This window comes from Stegastes partitus, unplaced genomic scaffold (genome assembly GCF_000690725.1).
Source record: "Stegastes partitus isolate 25-593 unplaced genomic scaffold, Stegastes_partitus-1.0.2 Scaffold887, whole genome shotgun sequence".
In the NCBI taxonomy this organism is placed as follows: Eukaryota; Metazoa; Chordata; class Actinopteri; family Pomacentridae; genus Stegastes; species Stegastes partitus.
The window spans coordinates 17200-38092 of record NW_007578618.1 but is presented as its reverse complement, the minus strand read 5'-3'; the positions used below and the strand labels follow the sequence as shown (position 1 = coordinate 38092).

Sequence of the window (20893 nt, the reverse complement as noted above, 5' to 3'; positions counted from 1 at the left end):
ATGAACATGATGAAGCTGCATAAAAATCATCTGACTCTGTAAGAACTTTTTTCAGATTTAGTTTTATGTGGAATGACACAGCTGCCCTTACAAAGCACCTACTACTGCGTGACTACTTTGTTGTAATATTGCACCTTCAGCCGTGCTCATAATCTATAGACTATAATGAGCCGTCACAGTCTGTGCACTCTGGGCACCCAGAGCTTGTTTATGCTTGTGCAGGACACCGTGACCCTCCTTCCACTGCAGAGGATTGTGGGTGAGACTGGTTCAAAAACATGCCGGCTTGCATTGTGCAAAATGCGACTGCGTGTAGTCAGACGTCCAGGTTCTTCTGGCATCATGCATTTGACACACTCCAGCATGTTCTGGGACATACTGAATAGTTTTTTGGTGTGTTATATAGTACAGTAGTACGAGTGCTGGAACACACCCGAGCTTCATGTGACTTTCATCCTTTTGAGGCAACATCCTGAAGACAAACCTGAACTTAAAAAGTTGAAGAAAGTCACCTAAATGTGTCACAAGTTCATCGAAACTAATATATATTGTTTAAAACTACACTATGATATTATATTGTTTAATTTTAAGGGTGAAGAGGAAAAGCACCTTCAAATCTTACTTCAACACTTCGAGGTATTGAGATCGTACAATCCTATAAACATCCTCCTTCTCCATGTTACATACTACATGGGCGTGGATTTCAATCAGTGTCTTTTTCAAACCAGTGAGACGTGAATCAGCTCACCGTGAGCACAGCGATGAGGGCTCCCTGCAGCAGCCCCACCAGGACGTCACTGTAGTGGTGTTTGTAGTCAGAAACTCTTGTGTACGCAACATAGACGGCAAACGCCACCAGGAAGAACTGGATGGTGGGTCGGACCAGCCTCGTCCACTTTCCCTGCATCCTGGCCTGGATGTAGAGCTGCACACACACAAACACGCAGAGTCGTACATCAGCTGGTAACCCGATCTACAGAAGAACCTCGGATTCATTAACTGCACGTTGACAAGAGGATGTGCCATTTAAACATATGCTTTTAATTAATACCAACACATAAACATCTGCATTTATTTGGACAAAAGAATCTTTTTCTATTTGTATATTTATGAATTGTTTATTCTACAGTTGATATATAAACATCTTACTCAACCCTGATTCTAAAAATTTTTTTTTCTTAAGTTTTTGCTTTATTTTTTATTCCATTTTTGTGTTTTAAAAAAAAGGCAGAAATTAATCTTTAAACTCTCTTCAGCATAGTCCCAAGGTTTCCTTAAATACAATAAAAACACACATATTTGATAAATATTCCTGGTAAATTCTCATCACTGCCATTGATTATAAAACCATCTATAATATACAAACTGTTCTAAATTCATTCAGTCATGTTTTAGAGCACAATCCTTCCCTGACTCCTCCGGTAGACGTTGATGTAATAAATCCCTCTGCAGCTCAAGTCTTCCAGTATTTCACTCCTGAAAACTCTCAACATTAAATCTGTCACCTTCCGGCCATTGTACAGAGCGTAGTATGACAACAATGGTGTTTTTTTCTAAGCGTTCCACAACCTTCTCCTGTTTTGGCTCACTTGCGTGTGTTTTTTGGTAAACAGTCTTTTCAGAGCTGCGGAAAAACGAAGAGACGCACTCACCGACAGAAAGAGCATGCAGTACATCCCGAAGGACGAGTGGCCGGAGTAGAACGACAACCTGAGGAGAGAAAGAGCAGAGAAAAAAAAAGACTTGTTTATTTCAACTATAAGAGATAACGAATACGAGTAAGGACTAGAGTCAGACACGTTCATCAGTTTGCAAACATGCAGTTGGATGCATGCAAGAGCTTTTAACCCAGCTACAGATTTATGTCATCAAATACACAAAATCCTAATAGAACACAATAAGACATTCAGTTTGATACAACTCGTACATGAACACAATGACTGAAATTATTATCTTCCAAAAGGATTTATGCAACCACGGACCTCGTTTTCTGCATCACATCACTGTGGACTGAATGTTATGAATATTGGTTAGACAAAGAAAGAAATGTTCACACATCACTCTGAGTAACTTGCAATAAACATTTGCGATTGTTTCCAACATTTTAATTTATATGGAGGTAATGTCCAAACCGGTTGATGATTTCTAGTCATTTTTATTATCTAGAGCAGTCAAAGTCCTCAAGACATGAATCCAAGAGCTGTGGCTCAGGTGGTAGAGCGAGTCGGTCAATGATCGGAAGGTCGGCGGTTCGATTCCGCCCTGTAACCTGTTTCATGGTCGTTGTGTCCTTGGGCAAGACACTTCACCCACCTTGCCTGGTGTGAATGCGTATGAATGGATTGTTTGAGGTGGTGGTCGGAGCCACGCCTCTGTCAGTCTGCCCCAGGGCAGCTGTGGCTACAATCGTAGCTACCACCACCAGAATGAATGTGTGTGAACGAATAATTGACAGTGTAAAGTGTCTTTGAGTGTCCAGAAAAGCGCTTTATAAATCTGATCAATTATTATTATTTATTATAAAATCCACTCCATCTATCCAATGTGGGAATAGTTATTCAGAAAACTCGTGGTTATTTAGGTTTTATATAAAAGAAAAAAGCAGAATATTCACAGATGGCAGCTTTTTAAGTGTGAAGATTTGACTTAGTTTGATCTAATAGTTTTTTTTAAGTTACTTTTTTTTGCCTTTATTTGACAGTACAGTGGAGACAGTGACAGGAAAGTGGGAGAGAAGAATAGGGGAAGGACTTGCAGCAAAGGGTTATGAGCAGGACTTGAACTTCAGCCCCTGTACCTGGGACACCAGCTCAACCAGGTGAGCTGTCATGGCGCCTATTTTATCAACTTTATATAAACTCAATAATAAAACATTACAAGTTACCATCTTAAATAGTTTATATCACCCACAAAATGCCTAATTTTTTTTTCAGGTCACGTGTCTCAAATCTGGCAGGAAAAGACGACGTCTTAAAGATTTTGGTGACAAACTGGTCAAATATGAACTCTTATTTTGGACAATGTAGTTGCTTTCCAAGCACCAAATGTTTTAGCTGATTTCGGTTCTTTTTCTTTGATGCACTTTGTATGAAGGTAACTGATAAATATGAAGCATTCACAGCAATATTTTTCAGAGCATCCTCCCTTTAACTCTGCTGAGGGAGGTGCGGTGCTGAGTCAGCCCACCTGGATTCAGTCACATTGCGCGGGTTGCCGGTACAGTTGATCTGCAGCATGTATCCGGTACAGCTGACCGGGGCGCACACCGATAAGAAGTTCGGACGAGGACGACCTATGGTGAACTTCGCCAAGTCAGTCAGCGATTGGCTGACGGCTCCTCCGAACAGGAAGGTCCCCACTATCTTGTAGAGCGCCGACAGGTACTGGTTGAACTGGGAGTTGGAGTGCAGACGTTTGGTGTGCACCAGGTACGCCTCACCTGTAGTGATCTGAGGAGGGAAGGGAAAGATATAATCAGTAGTTTGCAGGATATTTGGGAAACAACGCCTCGGTCTGTTGTGAAATGTAAATGGATCGTCATGTTCAGGGACTCACGATGACGATGGAGCAGGTGATGGTGACTGCAGCCATGGCTCCGTGGGAGATGGTGTCTCTCCTGTAGGGGTAGTTGATGGTCGTGTCATCGCAGTAGATTCCTCTCTGGTAAGGATTGAACATCAGCGTGAGGATCGCCGAGGGCAGAGCCGCTGGAGGAAAAAAAAACAGATGATGGTGTGACTGTTTAATGAGCACTGACAGAATGAAATTTGAATATTACAAGTCAATACTAGTCGAAGTTTCTTGACAGCCAAAAGGTTGCCAGCGACCTGTTAAAGCTAGTCGTAGCCACACTGCTAAACACACTCATCATCAGAAACTAAAAGTCGAATGCATGCATTTCTTTGTTAGAAGCTTTACCATTTAGGTATGCCTCTAAAATTCCATTTAAAGGGTTGATGTTAAGAGTTTAAAGTAAATTATGAACTACAAAGTCATCGGAGTGAAAACTAACAACTCAAACTCTATTTTTGTTGTGTTTCGTCCTGATCTTGCGCCAAAACCAAATCACTTTTTCCACCAGATAAAAAAAATGTTTAGTTTTTGCGATATCCTGCTGTCTACTAGACAAACAAAGAAACCGTTGTAGGCGCAAAACCGCAATCACAACACAGAGCAGATAAGGGAAAACCCTGCTAGATGATACGACTGCGGTCAGCGCTGCAAAAACAAGCATGACCAAAAATAAATGGATGCAGCAACGGCACTAAAACAAGAAGGTAGCTGCGGATGGGAACAGCGTCGCGTAACAAGAGATTGTTTTTCTATTTAAACTGGAGACTCTGAGCTGTAACAGTAACGCTGCTGTATTGTCAGAGCGTCCTGATCTTGAAGTGAACCGCAGCACAGCGATCTGCGGCTCAGGAAACAGCTAAAAACACACCGACCGACTCGTCTTCTGGCTTCGGCCACGAGATCCGACTCTGGCCAGTGAATGAATTTGTCATCGGTGGCAACAGCTTCACCTCCGCAGGTCGCTCTCTATGGAGGAACTGCCTGTCACCATGGAAACACGCGGGACACCACAGCCGTGAGCTTTGACCTCGGGTCACCGTTTGTACCGTGGAGGTCCTGGGAGCTGAGGACCGGACTCGGACACACACTCATGCAAACACGCTCGTACGCACACTCCTAAAAACAGGTTTGAGACATGCAGACGTCGTGTGTTTATGACAACGGCTTTGTTGTCTGTGTTTCTGTGAAAGACGGACGGTAAAAACTTTGGGTTTTAACAGTTTCTCACTGTGCAAACAAAAGAGCCGGCAGCAGGACGACATAAAGCTGTCTCCTAAATCTGAGGCGGGACAATAGTTCAATCTGGAGGGCTCATGTCAGAAACTTTCTACACTTCGACCTTTAAATAGTTTTCCTGTTTTCAAGAACTTCCTGCTGAACTGCTGAAGCTAAGAACAGCGAGGAATGGACGGAGTTTGTTTTCTCGAGCTGTATATTTGTTGGGTAACGGTATAAGAGCTGCTCTCTACAAACAGATCGCTTCCTTCCGTCAGCGCGTGATGAGCAGGACCGAACGAAACCCGAAAAAAGAAAGAGAGGTTGTACACGGGTTATTTTGGAGGGACAGTGATGTCATGTGAACATAAGTGGATGTTTTGTGGTTCAGAGCGTAAATTAAACGTGAGATCATGCACTCTGTGGCCGGCTGTCAGGTGTGAACGTTTACAACCAGCGATTCTTCTCCTCTGCTCACTGCTACGCACGAAAATAAAACTTTTATAGCGAAAAAAAAGTCCACAAAACTCACGACAAAAAGTGGAATTCCACATTTATTATGAATGTGTCACATATATAGGGCCTGTAAAAAGTATTTCCCCTGTGAAACCTTTTATTGCTTTGTTGGAGTTTTTTTTGGGACAAAATTTAGAAAAAAAAAAAAGACTCCTTCATGTCAAACAGATTGTTAGAAAAATTCAGCTAATTAAAAATATAAAAGGCGATTACATGAGCACCGTTACAGTGACTCACCTAATTCAACACAGGTGCGGCCAATGTATGCTAGAAGTCACACATTTAGTGATTATAGTATAAAGACAGCCGTATCTGGAAGGTCCAGTCACTGGTGAATCAGTACTTCTGACACCATGAAGACTAAAGAGCACTCTGTGAAAAGTTGTAAAGTCAGGGAACGGACACAAGAAAAGTCACTGAATGTTCCTTCGAGTGCAGTTAAATCTGCATTTAATAATAAATCCATTATTAAGAAATGAAGGGAATATTGCTCATGTGTAAACCTGCCTGGTGCCGACCGTCTTAAAAACTGGACCTGACATGATCTCCATGTAATACGTCAGGAGCTTGAGCAGTTCTACAAAACAGAATGGGTTCAAACTGCAGCGCTCAGATATGTCAGGGTGATTACGACCAATCCACACAGGCTGGGATCGCGGTGAATCCACTACAAATGGACTTAAGGGGGGTTATTAATTCTGTAATCACTTATTCTGTATTTATATTTTTAATTATAAGATGTTACTTCCGTTTTCAGTTTGACACAAAAGAGTCTTTGATGTAAATTCTTGTCAAAAAGTCGGAATTACTAAAAAATGATTTAATGTTGAAATACAATAAAAGGATAAATTGGGGGTAAATACTTTATTAATTAATATTTTTAATAACCATTTGTTGTACCAATAATGCATCATTCTTTGGCAGATTTGTGAAAATGTGGACACATTATGGTAGATATGATTTTTTGAGCGTCAGTATTTTCCTCTGCACAACACATCAGGGACCTCATTTTGTTCAAAACATCCTGAAAATGCAGCCTGTGGTGTTTTTGAACGGCTACATTTAGATTAGATTAAATTAGATAGAGCTTCTTTGATCCCTTTGGTCGGGTACCTCAGGGAAATTGTTGATGTTTGTCATTTTCATTTTCATTTGTTTGGAATTTTGCTGCTATTTTCAGGCTCAACATTTTTTATTTTATTTTATTGTTAAAAAATCAGCTTTGCAAATACTGATTAGTCCAATTTATTCTATACCTAGAAGTTTTTTAAAAATGGTCATAATGACTCAAACTAGGAAAAAATAAGGTCAATAGAACGCTCATAAAGTTTGGTGCCGCTACAGAACAGTGATCAGTGATCTTTGATCCATGTACAAGGAAATACACCATAAAACATACAAATAAAAAGTACAGATAACAACTTCAAAGGAGAATAATAACATACTATCTGTTAATATACACTTTTAGTTGTCTATTAATTGTTATGATGGCCCTCCTGAGAACTTAATCGTCATGTTTTTTATGTTCACTATATCACATACTGTTACACCATTAATTGATCTTTGTTCCATTTTATGGTGTTTTCTGCATCATATTCTCAGTTTACTGCAGTTTAACTGAAAACACTTGCAGCAACTAATGGAGTGACACAACTTTTTCAGTCATTTTTTAATAATATTGTGTCAGTGTTGCATCCTGAAAGCATCAGTTGAAGATTCCTGATTTAACTCAGATTCTTTGAGTCGAGCACTCGTTCATCCACTTCATGACACGTACCACGCTTATGGTTATACGATGCGAGACGCAGAAACTTGAGGCGGAGCTACATTTGTGTTATTGGACGAGAATTTACCTTTAAGCGTCTTGGCTTTGTGGGGAACCTGCATGTATGTGAAGAAGCAACACGTAGCTGCAGCCGCTGTGAAACGCATGCTGACAGGCAGGATTAAGAGTCAGCCATAAAGTGGCTCGATCGGTCTAATGCCGGGCTCAGACGACAGGAGTTTTAAAATCCTAACAGATTTTGAAATCAGGTTGCGTCAGTCACCATAAGGAGAAACATCACAGACATGCACGCACCATAGGATTGGAAATAACAGCGCATACAGGATATTATCAGGGTGTAATAAAGAGAATCGTACCAAAGGGATCAGTCTAGGAGTGGAGCACCACGTCCTGTTCTCGTGGGGAAGCAGATATAAACAAAACGGAGACTGTGCAGCGACAACTTGCTGTAGTGTTCGTAAGACTTTGCAGGAAGGATAAACAAGATGCAGTCAGCAAGAACTAGAGGTCAGCTTTAATATCTGCAGCTAATGTTAGTTCAAGTGCAAGAACTTCTAGCGCTGCTTGCAGTGTGTGATGATTGTAATGATCCAAACTTTACCCTTCAAACTTCACCATGTTTGGTAACAAATGGGACGGCCCCAGTGAGTCTACAAGCAGACTGAGAGGTTTAACACTTCATCTTTCAGCCCCTCACAACACAAAATAATCAATTCAGACCAAGATCTCAGACCAGATGTTAAACAATGTGGTGCGTTCGCTGCCCTTAAAAAAACAGGAAACAAAGACCCGGTTTATGTCAGAGTTTGTCTTGACAGTAAACGTTAACAGCCAACAATTCAGGCTAAAACCAAAAGGTCTTAAAACTAAAAATAAAAGAACTCACACATTTTCAGACCGTCACAGTGAATGGATTGATGTGGGAGCAGCACTACATTCTGTTGCATTGTGACGTATCAGAACAGCACATATTTCTCTATTGACAGCCTCTTTAAACAAGCATCAGTCTGCCACGCCCCGTCCTTTATGTTCCTACATAATGATGAACATGCAGCACCCGCGGAAGACGTAAACAGACTCTATGTGACATTAGTTACCGAGCCCGAACAAGTGCCACTAATGATCTTTGACGACGAGCGGTTTCCTCATTAAAGAGAACTCGTTTCATCATGAAAGGAAGCCCTCCCTTCGCTCCTCACATCTCCGAGTCCATTATTCCAGCAGGTCAAGCGTGCTCTCAGCTCCTCTTTGAAGTGAGGCCCAACCAGTGTTTATTCTGCAGGGTGCAAGGATAACATTTAGATAAGAGGCTGCCTGTTTGACACCGGCCTCCAGCGGCTACACACCGCCAGGGTGGGGATGTGAATGGACAGAGTCGGGCGACGGCCTTCAAAACACGCACATACGTTAGCCGCCGCGAGGCTTGTTTAACCGCAGAATCAGCGAGGAAGTCCGGCCCCCCTTCGTACCAGACCTGAGAGAGTCTCTGGGAGCCGAGAACGAGGAGGGTTCCTATTATCTGAGCAGGACAGGCTGTTTTTATCTGCTCTATTATTGCAGAAGGTCTGGTATGTTGTTGTAGGACTGAGCTGCTGGGACCAGAACCAGAGGACAGATGCATTCCCCACATTTACTCAAAAGTCTCTCCTTAATCAAACTAAAGGACGCTTTAAAAAAATAAAAAATCTTTCTGCTTTCTTTTTCTGAATCTCAGCATTCCTCCCCTTATTAAAAAGTCTTATCCCGGTCTACATCTCCTCATTCTGTCAAATGAGGAGTCCAGTGTTTTTAAAGAATTCTTTGTATGTTTTACTCACATGGTTTCTGATCAAACAGCTTTTAAACAAGAATGACCCAAAGTTCAGCTGCAGTCATCACACTTACGTTCTCACCCGTCTGACACAGATCTGGTGGGAAATAACCGAGTATATATTGACCTAACTGAGTTCAGGATGTCAACACCACAGGGACGCTCTGTCAGAATGACAGGAGGCCCGGAGCAGCTAATAAGCAAACAATAATATTCATCACATAAAATGAATAAACGTTAAAAAGCTTGTCTTTCTCTGAAATATTTATTTTCACAATCACAGCAAAGGGATGTTATTGAACATTTGCTGTACAATCAAACAAAGAAATTTGCAGTGTGATGCAGTTTATTTTTATTGATTAGCCTAGCTTAGCATGAAGCGCAGACTGTTCAAACAGAACACTGAAATGAATGTTTGTTTTTAAAAAAAATAGTTTTTAGCTTTATTTCCTTGAATGACATACCACTAGTTTAGTTTTTTTCCCCTATTAATTAAAATCACAGAAAACAGTTTAATTAAATAATCAATTTCCATTTTAACTTGAAAAAAAGACAATAAACTGTGAAGAATGTTTCCACATTAAAAATCTGTAATTTTTAAAAAAATAAATGTAATAAAGTAATTTGTTCTTTTCTTTCTTTTACAACTTTTCAACTTTTGATCACCAATACTTGCTTTTTTTTACACTATTTAAATCAGCAAAAACAGTCATTATTTAACAGACACTTGTCGTTATTTGAAAGAAAAAAAAATGTACATGAAGGATTAAAAGTGGTAAATAATTATTTTTAACTGTTCCTTTACAGATTTTCTCTGTTTTGTTTTATTACAGGCATAATATCTAATAAATTACCAAAAAGTTTTAATTTACATGTTGACTGTTAAAAAAAAAAAGTAAAAACAAGTAAAAACTACACAAACACATGTCTGCACTAAAAATATTTTTTTAAATTTGTATTTAAAATCAGCTAAATTAATAATAAATATTACTTTACTGATATTTGCCATTATTTTCACAATTTTTAAAAACATTTTTCCATATTTTTTAAAGGTTTTTTGTTTGTTTTTACAGTGTACCGTACCTCCACTGCCACCTCGTTTGACCACTACCTTTTTCATGTACCAGTTGTAGTTCCTCTTCCTCATTGCGATTCGACCGCATGTCTTCTGGTCGTGTGACGTTTAGGTGAAACGTAAGTGAGACGTCAACACCTTTATCTGTGAGACGTTAATGGGAAATGTCTGTTTTTTTTACTGTCGTGGTTTGATTCAATTTATCCAATCAGGAGGCTTCACTGACTTTTACAGTAGAGAACTGAGATCTGCCAACAAACAGGCTTGTGTTCATTAATACAGTGATTAAAGTATCAGGTCAGCAAACGGAGGTTAAAGTTTGACATATGGAGCCGCTTCCAAGACTGTATGTTGGTATGAAGCTGATCAACCAGCAGGTAAACAGCTGAACGGACTCCATCCATCCATCATCTATACACCACTTAATCCTCACTAGGGTCGTGGGGGGCTGGAGTCTATCCCAGCTGACTCAGGGTGAAGACAGGGGACACCCTGGACAGGTCACCAGTCTATCACAGGGCTACACTTAGAGACAGACAACCAAGCACACTCACATTCACACCTACGGACAATTTAGAATCACCAATTAACCTCAACATGGTTTTTGGACTGTGTGGGAGGAAGCCAGAGAACCCGTGGAGACTCCACGCAGAAAGATTCCGGGATGCGAACCGGCGACCTTCTTGCTGCGAGGCAACAGTGCTACCAACTGCGCCACCCTCCAGCCCCTGAACAGACTCTAAATAGTAAAAATCTGCTTCCTGACACCAAAGTCTACAACTCCGTGAAACACTTTTGCTTGTTTGAAATGACCACACTCATAAATGTAAGAAGATGATTTGGGAGGAAGCTGCGTGTCGTGTTGCTAGGTAACCAGTGGAGATGCTGCACATTGAAACGCACCTAAACCACAAGTGGTGATCTTTAGTGTTTGAGGTCATCGTAGTAGCCGTTAGTTTAATAGCAGTAGATGTCAGGCCTTCTGCAGGTTGGAATTTAACCTCAACAACAGATTATTTTTTTATGTGTGTTTGCAAAACCTTTTAGAAACTTATTTTTGGCAGCTTAGCGACTGAACATTATCTAGAACATTTTAGAGAATGTTATCAACCTCTACAAGATTTCCTTTGCCCCTTTTTGTATTCTTTCCTTCCTCATTATTCCTCCCTGTCCCCTCTCAGATGCTTCCTTTCTTTCTTGAACTGATGTAAAACTTCCACAAATTTGATTTTTCTATTTTTTATTTTTAACCTTAGAGTTACACTGAGCTGCAGTTTTCATGAGAAGACAGCGAAACTCTCAGGAATGCTTTGATGGACAGTAACCCCTTCATCCTCCCGCTCTGACGTTCTGCACGTAGCCTTCGACTTTTATTTTCTCCAGAAACCTTTGCAGCTGCAAACAATGTAATAATTAGTCTCCAATCTCTTGTCCAAAGACAGACGGACACACACACAGAGTTTCTGCTGACTTTGTGTCTTTGGTAACAAAAAAACGTCCACAGGAGAGATTAAAAAAAAAAAAAGGAAGAAGGGAAAGTATTGTTTTACGCTTTCATAATCTCTTCTGGCAAGAGCGCACCCCCTGATTCCACTTTGAGAAAATAAACATCATGGAATTCGGGATCAGACACAAGTACAACTTCCCCTTGACCTCTGACCCAGCAGGAAGGGGGAAGTGTTCCTGTTATTCAGCTTTCAAGATGAGCGCATGCTGGAGGGGGGCGCTCGTCTTGAGGGTCGAACAGCCGAGACGTTTGCTGGGAACCGAACCAGAAACAGGTAACGGCGATGCATGTGAGCATTGGTCTGAGGCCTGCACGTCAAATCTCAGCAGATTACTGCGAGATGTGTGAGTGTGCAGCTCGCCGGCTGACAGGGATCTGGTGCTCCGCTTCACACCGAGGTGGTCACAAAACCAATATTTGACCTGCGAGGAGCCTTCTTTTGTTTATTTTGGCAGCTTCTCTCATCCTCATTGCTGTTTTTTTTTTTTTCTTTCTGTGCTGCATTCCCAAGAAATGACCTCAGAAATAACAGCATGGAATCAACACTGCTGTGTTTTATAGGTTCTGTTGATGGAGTTTCAAATGTTTTTCTTCATTCTGTCTGTAACAGTCATCGTTGTTCAGAGTTTTTTTTAGGCTGGTTCATCTTCTACCAAATCCAGGAAAACTGCCGTGGCAAAGAAAGTGCATTGCTTCCTGTTAGACCGGGGATTTTCCCTGGGAAAGTCCTAAACAACAATGACTGATAAGAAACATGATTTTTTTTGCAAGATACAGCAGAAAACAGTTGATTTTATAAGCCCTGATTAACCAAAGCAATACCTAGTTTATAAAGCAAACACTGCATGCATATAAAAGCCTGTCATTTCCTACCATATAACACTTGTTCAGTTGTTCCAGGTGTCATCAGATATTGTTTGATCTTTTTTGTTAAACCATGGCCTCCTTTCTTCCTATGAATTGGTGCAACTTTGACCTTTTATCAAACATATTGTAAATAAAAGTGGTTTTGGAGGCTGGTAAATATCGTCTACAAAGTTTTTTACATTGCATTTCTCATCCACCTATTTACACTCACACACACCAGTGGGAGCTGCTTGTAGATCTGTTAATAACTGAACCTACTTAAAATATATTAACCATCAGGGCAGAACATCATGCATGTAGCTGTAGTACCTGGTTTCGCCACCAGGTGGATCTTCTTACTGTTTAACAACGCATAGACTGTAGCGTTCAAAATAACGAGATCAGGACACGCGTTAATGTCCAGTTTGTTCATTTCCTGTTACTGATTAATCAGCATATGATTGATAAGGTCGCCAATTACCGTAAATTCCAGAATATAAGCCGCTGCTTTTTTCTTTTTATTTAACACATTTTGAACGCTGCGGCTTAAACAATGATGCGGCTAATTTATGGATTTTTACGAGTTTCGCAAATTAACCTCGAGACAAAAGTGACATTGAGACAACGAAAGAGAGACTGAGGAAGTGTGTGACGAAGCAATTCTGAGGCTGTTCAAGTTCGACACTGAAGAAGACGACTTCAGTGGTTTTCGTGCGCAGGAGGAAGATGAAGATAGTGATCAGTGATTTTTCCTGGTAGGCTGCTGTGTTTTTGATTGTCTTAACCAGCCGTGTTACAGACACTGTTCGGAAAAAAGCATTTATGGTACGTATTTGTGTATGTTACTGGTACGTATTTACGTATCTCATGTTACAACGTGGACGCCTGCAGCTTATACACAAGTGCGGCCTGTGTATGTACGATTTTTTCTTTCTTTTTAAAGTTAGTCGGTGCGGCTTCTATTCAGGTGCGCTCGGAAATTACGGTATTTGAAAATTGCTCAAAATTTGCATCCCTGCTTTGGCGTCTTGCTCAAAAACACTTCAGCACATGGAGAGGCCAGAGATCGAACCGCCAGCCCTTAGATTAGCTGACAGCCGGCTCCACCACCTGAGCAATGGGCACCAAGTCAAATATATAATAATGTGTAAATTCTACCTACACAACCCATGTGTAACCTGAAACATAGGAAAATATCCAACATTACATCCCAACACATGGGAATGACTGGTATCGCCTCCTGTGTGTGACAAGAAAACTAACCTTAAGCGATTATGTAATGTTTAATTAGTCATACTGATTAAATAGATGCTCATTGTGTGGCCTGAGTGGGTGTGTCAGGAAAGCTCCAGGTTAGTTGTAGCAAAGGTTACGGGTTTACTAGGTTGCTTTGTGTCGCTGCATTATGTCTACAGCTCAGTTTCTCATGTCGCATTTTAGTTCATGACGGCCAGAAAATTCTCCTCAGTTTCGTGTTTGCTGGAGAACGGTCGGACTGCCGATTGATTGCATTTCCTTAAACCAATCACAATCATCTAATCCCAGGTTGCAGCATTGGTGCCCCTGCAAAGCAGCGACAGGGGATTTGTTTTGGTGGAACGTTTGCAAGGAGGCAGAAGATCACCGTTATCAAAATGGATAATTCATTAAAAGAACCAAGCAAGGCCTCAGCGAAACTTTCTGTACGTTGGTTGCTGCTCTGAGGTTGTTGTTTCTCACAGCAAAAGGGATTTTGATGATGGTTACATGGAGATAGCAGAAGAGAAAACTGCATGAAATGTGGCTGAAATGTCAGATTTATACTTGAAGTCTGTATCTGGTGAGTCAGAGAGAAGCTGAACTTTAAGATCATGAGTGCAGGTGGCAGCTAAAAAGGCTGCTGGTGTTGATCTCTATCAAGAGTGAAGCAACAGTTTTTTGCGATATTTTAACTGTAGTATTAAAACTACCACTAGATCAGGGGTGTCAGGATCGTTATCAGGCTTCTGCAGAGCTTGATGATGAGCTGATCATTTGAATCAGGTGTGTTGGAAGAGGGAAACATCTAAAATATGCAGGATTGCGGCCCTCGAGGACCAGGGTTGGACACCCCTGTGCTCGATGCAAGTAGAAGTTGTTGGACATTGCTAGAGACGCCACCTAATTTTACATCCTTGCAATCAAGAGTTAGTTTGACTCTAATTTTAGAAGTAAGTGTTGTGTAACAAGGTGCACGCTGTCACAATGTCTACCCAAACACACTGCGTGCACATTGTTGCGTAAATGCAATTAAGTTGATTCTTTAGGTGTGTTTTCACAGCAGACAAACGGAAATAATTCTTCCTCTCTCACATGAAACCACCGCAGCGCTAATTTGACCCCCCGATAAATTTAGTTTCACAATACGAAGCCCTCGTGTGCACTTTGTACGTGAACACACATCCGAGCGTCTCCTCCACTTTCACACAGGAATGTCAGGGAGCAGAAGTCAACAGTCCCCACTTGACTCTGACACGTATTTGGCAGAAGCAGACACTTCATGTGTCAGGAGCAGTTGGAGGAGCATCTCATGCACGTCGGCAAATTGTCAAAGCGCCACAGAAATCAAATTCCGCGGGAGACAAACAACAACAGCTGTTGTCAGTCTCTGGCTGTGTCGCCTCGGCTTTATGACAGCTCACTTACAAAACTCTGCAGATGCTTCTGTAACAGTTTAAAATGCAAAAGACACGAGCAGCGTGCAGCTTCTTTTCCTTTTTGTTGGTTCTCACTGAGACAAAAAGGTTATTTTTGCGCCGTCATTTAACACATCTGGAGCTCAAACTGCTCAGTCAATCAGTTAGTCCATTAACAGAAAGTTAATCTGAAACTATCATGATACGGATTAATCATTAGAAAAGGTTTTGAAGGAAAGAAGTCATGTAAAATGTCTGCAATCAAGTCTTCTATGGCAGTAAACTGAATATGTTTTTGCTGGACATCTTAAGACCTTGGGAATCATTTATTTTACTCCATATGGACCCAACAACTTTTCACTACGTTAAAAAAATATCAGGAATAAAAATATCATCAGCTGCAGCTTGTTAGATATAAAATATTTTCCAATATATTAAATAAAATGTACAAATGGAGAACTTTAAACTGGATTTTTAGTGTTTCTCTCATATTATAACCATAAGGTTAAATACAAATAGATACCAATAGCATAAATAAATATCTGATCAAGTATATATTTCCCTCCTTTGCGCTGCATATTAACAGTTTTTAACCATCTTATCACATTTTACCCAACACCCACATTCTATTTAAGCCAGAAATGTCAAATTAAATCATAATTTTACTTTAAAAATGCCTTATTGTTAAAGCAGCACACAGTATTCAGAGGTGTTCTAGTTCAGAAAACTCAAATGGTAACAAATACAAGGTTAAAAATCATATATTTCTAATGATAAATGATCTTATCAGTGCCAAAAGGCCTAAAGCGTAAAAGTAGGGACACTGCTGACAATAAATATTTAATGTGCGCTAATGCAGATTGGCTTAAATCCTGGTACAACAATACTTTCAGTTTTTGTGGGAATGAAGCGTTGACTCTGTCCAAACAGCTTCTCTAAAACCGCTGCTTCCCTTCTTCTGCTGGACAGAACAGATAAAAACAAGGAGTTACCAGAGTCACGGACAGTAATCAAAGAGCGATGGTGGAGCCGTGACCCCCAGTGATCCGCACGGACGTGAAATGTGCTACAACAGCTGGACTCGCTCTTGCTGACGGGCAGCTGGAAAGCCTGCAGCTCTTCAGCGTCTCTTTATGCACAAACAGCATTAAAAGTGAGACGAACAACACGAACACGGCGTCGAAGCTCAAAGCAGCGGGTTCAGACGGTTACTCGAGGTTGCTGTGGTCAACAAATGGAAACAGAACATTTCCTAAACAGCACAGCAACGTGTTTAAGGAGCAGTTTGACACAAAAGTGACACAACTCTCTCATTTGTGCAGGAAAGTGGACAAGAGATGATTTGTTCTGACCAACATTTAGTCATTTCTGCACCACAGTCCAGAACCGCTCCATAAAAAAACGTCTTTTTTCTCCCTTTGTTTTTGCACAGCTTGAGATGCGACACGTAAACGGAGCTTTAGAGGCGATGTTGGGCAGATTTCATGTTTCCTTTTTTCCCTGAGCATCACTGTACACATGTGAGAGTGGTACCATTTACTTTTTTGGCAAGAAATAGAATAAACATCTTTCCGAAATGTCAAACTATTCCTTTTAAGCATTACTCTTTCTTAAGAAACCTTGCGGCTGCCAGTTTTTTTTGCGAAGCTAAAATAAACGCAGCTGACAGGTCGCTGGCTGTAGATCCGTATTAAGAGCTCAGACGTGATCGGGGTTATCGATCTTCTCATCTCACTCTTTGGCAAACGGCAAAATAAGTGCATTTCCCAAAAATGTCAACCTATTCCTGGGAAGATATGCAAAAGTCTGATTTGTTGTTGGAAGTGTCATGAATATACATTACATATAAATATATACACATTTAGGACAGAGTCTAGATTTCTAAAAGAACACGTGCAGAAAGGGAAACAAAAAGAGATTTGCATATATGGAACCTGAGTCACGGCTTAAAGTACAAACGCTCTGCACAGTGTGACCTATTTACGTTGCAGTGAGGTCTGGATGTGCAGTCGTGTGTGCACATGCAGCTGTTGTGTAAACCTGCATGTGTTCTTATATACGTCCATCTACTGTGTGACAAATAATGGCAGGATGGAAGTTTGACTACAGGGAGGAAGAGGGAGGAATAAAACACGAAGCAGATCAGTTACAATCTGGACATTCAGCACATTCCTGCCATATCACACACACACACACACACACAACGACACACACACACCTAAAACGTTTGTAGCTGAGGAGGATTAAACCCGATGATAGTTTAGTGTAACACTCACATTGGTGCCGTGTGGGAGAAAGCAGTCGAAAAACCAGCGAGGGAGAAGAAAAAAGACGTCAGTGTTTGTTCAGTGATAAAGGATCCGATGTGAGAATAAAACATGTAGTTAGAGTCTGAAAACATATACAACATCTTAACATGTTCATTTTTACTATGACTTGGAGGCTGTGCTTTTCTTTTTGTTTGAACCGATTAGTCAAATAATCATTGAATCTAGTGAAGAAATCTGGAGCTATTTCAGTTATCGTTGACAGTTTAAGCCTCTCAGATGAGACGATTTGTTGCTTTGCTATGTGTAAAATACGCAGTCAACTCAATATTTGGGGTTTGAGACAGTTGCCTGGATGAAAAAAAGCAATTTGACAACTTTAATGTAGATTCTTGGAATCTAAAATTCTTCCTTTTGCTTTGTCTACTGCTGCAACCAACCCCTTTTTAAAAAATCTTTATTATTACTAAGCATTATATAAAGTCTAACTTTGTTAAACCAACAGTCTAAAATCAAAACTGACTACAAGGGGGGGAAATAAAAGGCAGATTATAACATTTGAGAAGCTGGAATCATCCGTTTTCTGGACACAAACAGTAAATCAAACTGATCTTCTAAACAGCTGTTGGTTGATTTTCTTCCATTCAGCTCATCGGTTAAATAACTTGTTGTTGTTTTAGCTGTAATTTGGTCGTCATGTTGTCATTAAAGCTTTCAATTACTACTCAATTAGGTGTCGACTATTTTGACTACCAACTATTTTGATAATGTGTGAATTGGAGTCATTTTTTAAGGGACAAAAAGAGACTAAATCCTGTGATTCAAGCTTCTTAAATGTGAATACTATCTGATTTCTTTCCTCCGCTTTGACAGTCAACTGAACATCTTTGGGTTGTGGACAAAACAAGACATTTGAGGACGTCATCTTGAGCTTTTAAAACCAGCGATTGACATTTTTTTCACTGTTTTCTGACGTTTTATCGACCAAACAACTCATCAATTAATTGAGAAACCTATCAACAGATTAATCGACAATAAAAATAAGCATCTAATTTGCTTTACAAATCAGATTTAAAAGCGTCTCCGTCAGCACACGTCTGGCAATTTTATCCATAAACAGCTGAAGTTAGAGGAAACATGCAGGTTTCCTGATACATGTTGCAATAAAGATATTAGACTACAGTCACCGTGACGCAGATTTTTATCAGTGCCACCTACTTCTAAAGAATCTGAAACACTTTCACTTCCAGAAAAAAGCCACCTGACCGACTTTAACCTACCGAGAGTTTGCACAGGCCTCACTTTCACACCAGTTTGGGAGATGATTAGTCAGACAAAATGATTTACTAACTGAGAACATTTTTTAGTTGAGTAGTCATTACAATGATCGCTTGAAAAACGATGCCTCATGTTTGATTTCACAACAGAGTGCTTCGATGTTCAATCAGCTCTGCTCTGTCTACATGTTTGCATTCATCCGTGGAGGTAATGATGACTCTCCTGGCCAGCGGGGTGAAAGTATGAGTCATTTTTTTGCATTAAATCAGCTAAAAAAATAAGACATTCTTCAGGTTTTCCTCATTTTTTCTTGCATAAGGACACTGACAGTGGACTTCTTTCAGGTGGACACAGTGGTCATTATCATTCCTTCCTGTCAGTCACCAGCTGGGTTCACAACTGGATGCAAAAAAAACCTGCAACCTTCAGTGTCTTTTGCAGCTTTCCACTGCTTTTAACCCCAATATTTCACCACCTACAAGCATCTGCAAGAAGATTAGCTCCAGTGAGAACTCAGCATCGTGTCAACGTCTCGCCTTTCATCGTCTCGGCTACAAGCTCATTTCATCACAAGATGTGACACAAACAGATGGAAGATGCCACTTTAGACTGCAGAGCAAGTCGCAACAAGCCGGTTTTTGTAGCCCACCCTCAACACACACACACACACACACACACCTGGTCTAACATTTCCAAAACAGGATTTAAACTGTCACAGAGAGAGAGATTCATTGACACTGCTCTTTGCTCTTCCTCCTAACCCCTGGGTTTAAAAAAAGAAAAAGAGGCCACTGGGTGCAGAACAAAAAAAAAAACAGGACAAAAAAGCATGAATGCATTCACATTCAGTGGACATTTTGTCATTAAGATGCACACACATGGAGGCAAACTGCACTTTGTGGCCACTTACAGGCATCAATCAGCGCAGAGATAAGACTGCATGTGTCCTATCTGAACCCAAATTGTTCCAGTGAAGAAATCAGTGACACCCAGAGAACAGGCAAAAGTCCCAGAAGCATTCTTACTCAGTGTTGTGAAAGATTGTGTTCGGCTTGTTTGAACAAGATAGACACCAGTGATGACATGCAACGTTTATTACTGCTGCACATTTTTAACATCACTGCCAAATCTGCTTTTTCTGCAAGAGAACGAGTCAACTTTAAGATCTGGGGACATGATTTTTTAATTATTATTTTTTTTTAAATAAAACCCATAAAACTAGTTGGTGACTTTTTCCAATCTTGCACAGGGACATGAAGCAACATGTGGATTATCTGGAATAGATCTATAAATCTAGTTCTGTTAGGTAATCCTGTGCGTCACTGCGCAAACTTCTCATAAAAGCAGTTTTTTTTTATATCATTACATCGATTCCTTCACAAAAAATGATCAGTTAAGCTCAACATTAAATGAGCTACAGAGTGAAACTAATCACATTTTCAGCCATATTGCCAGTGAACAAGGGGAGGAACTCACCAACAAAGACACAAAGAATATCCACCGCGATCAGAATCAGCTTCTTCCCTTGTTCTGTCATGTTTCCTCCGAGTCTCTTTCATAAATAAAACGCGTTTTTTGGGGGGAAACGGGGGAGAAAAAAGTGGAGTTTGGGAATCTAAGAAACACCAGGTGGACAAAGTACTATCAGGATCAGATCGACCTGCTCCTTCTTCCGGCTCCGCGTACCTGGCCGCCTGTCAGTCTGTCTGTCTGTGTGCGCGCGCTGCGCTCTTTCAGGTGAGCAGCAGAGGACGCGCGCTCTTTCACTCCGTCCTGCCCCGTTTTACGCACGGAGGGGGGCGCGCCTGTCCGCACAATGAGGGAAGGAGGGTGCAGGAGGATTTGGCTGCCCCCAAAATTCTTTATTTAGACTTGCGGGAAAACTCCCCCTCCTAACTTTATCTCTACTTTCTCTTTCTGTGCTTCCAATCTAGGAATCAAATCAAAACTGTGGATTCCGATCCAACAACGTGGTTACATTTTTTTAAAATTTTTTTTGGTTGTTAAAGTCACGGCGCATAAACAGCAGACCTGACAGCTGGGTTTTAATCATAAAGGTTTTAATCTGTGACAGCAAAGCCACCTAACCTGTTTAAACCACTTGATTCCTACAATTCCCAATGTGGCCACTAACCAGACACAGTTTTCCAGATGATTTATAATGCTGAGGAGTATATTTACTCAAATACCCTCCTGCTAAAGTAGAATTTGGAAATATTCATACTTGAAGCATTTAACTTACACTTCAGACACAAACAATCTACTTTTCACTCCTGTTTTTGTTGTACATCTATTGTTCCTCTGAGGATTGAGATATGACTTGCATATCACATGAGGAGCTGCTAAAACAGGAAGCATGACTGTCA

General features: G+C 40.6%; 1 protein-coding gene across 1 annotated transcript in view; it reads right to left on the bottom strand.

Annotated features, from left to right (window-relative positions):
* Positions 1–20263, bottom strand: part of LOC103365867 (lipid phosphate phosphohydrolase 2-like) — a 23008-nt gene extending 2745 nt beyond the window's left edge. Inside the window, exons 1-5 of the mRNA XM_008293421.1 lie at positions 20004–20263; positions 3556–3707; positions 3187–3449; positions 1653–1710; positions 749–925 (exon numbers count right to left, since the gene is read on the bottom strand). Coding sequence (XP_008291643.1) covers positions 749–925; positions 1653–1710; positions 3187–3449; positions 3556–3707; positions 20004–20064 — 711 coding nt within the window. The 5' untranslated portion in view covers positions 20065–20263. The remainder of the gene's footprint in view (positions 1–748; positions 926–1652; positions 1711–3186; positions 3450–3555; positions 3708–20003) is intronic.
* Positions 20264–20893: the final 630 nt, after the last annotated feature.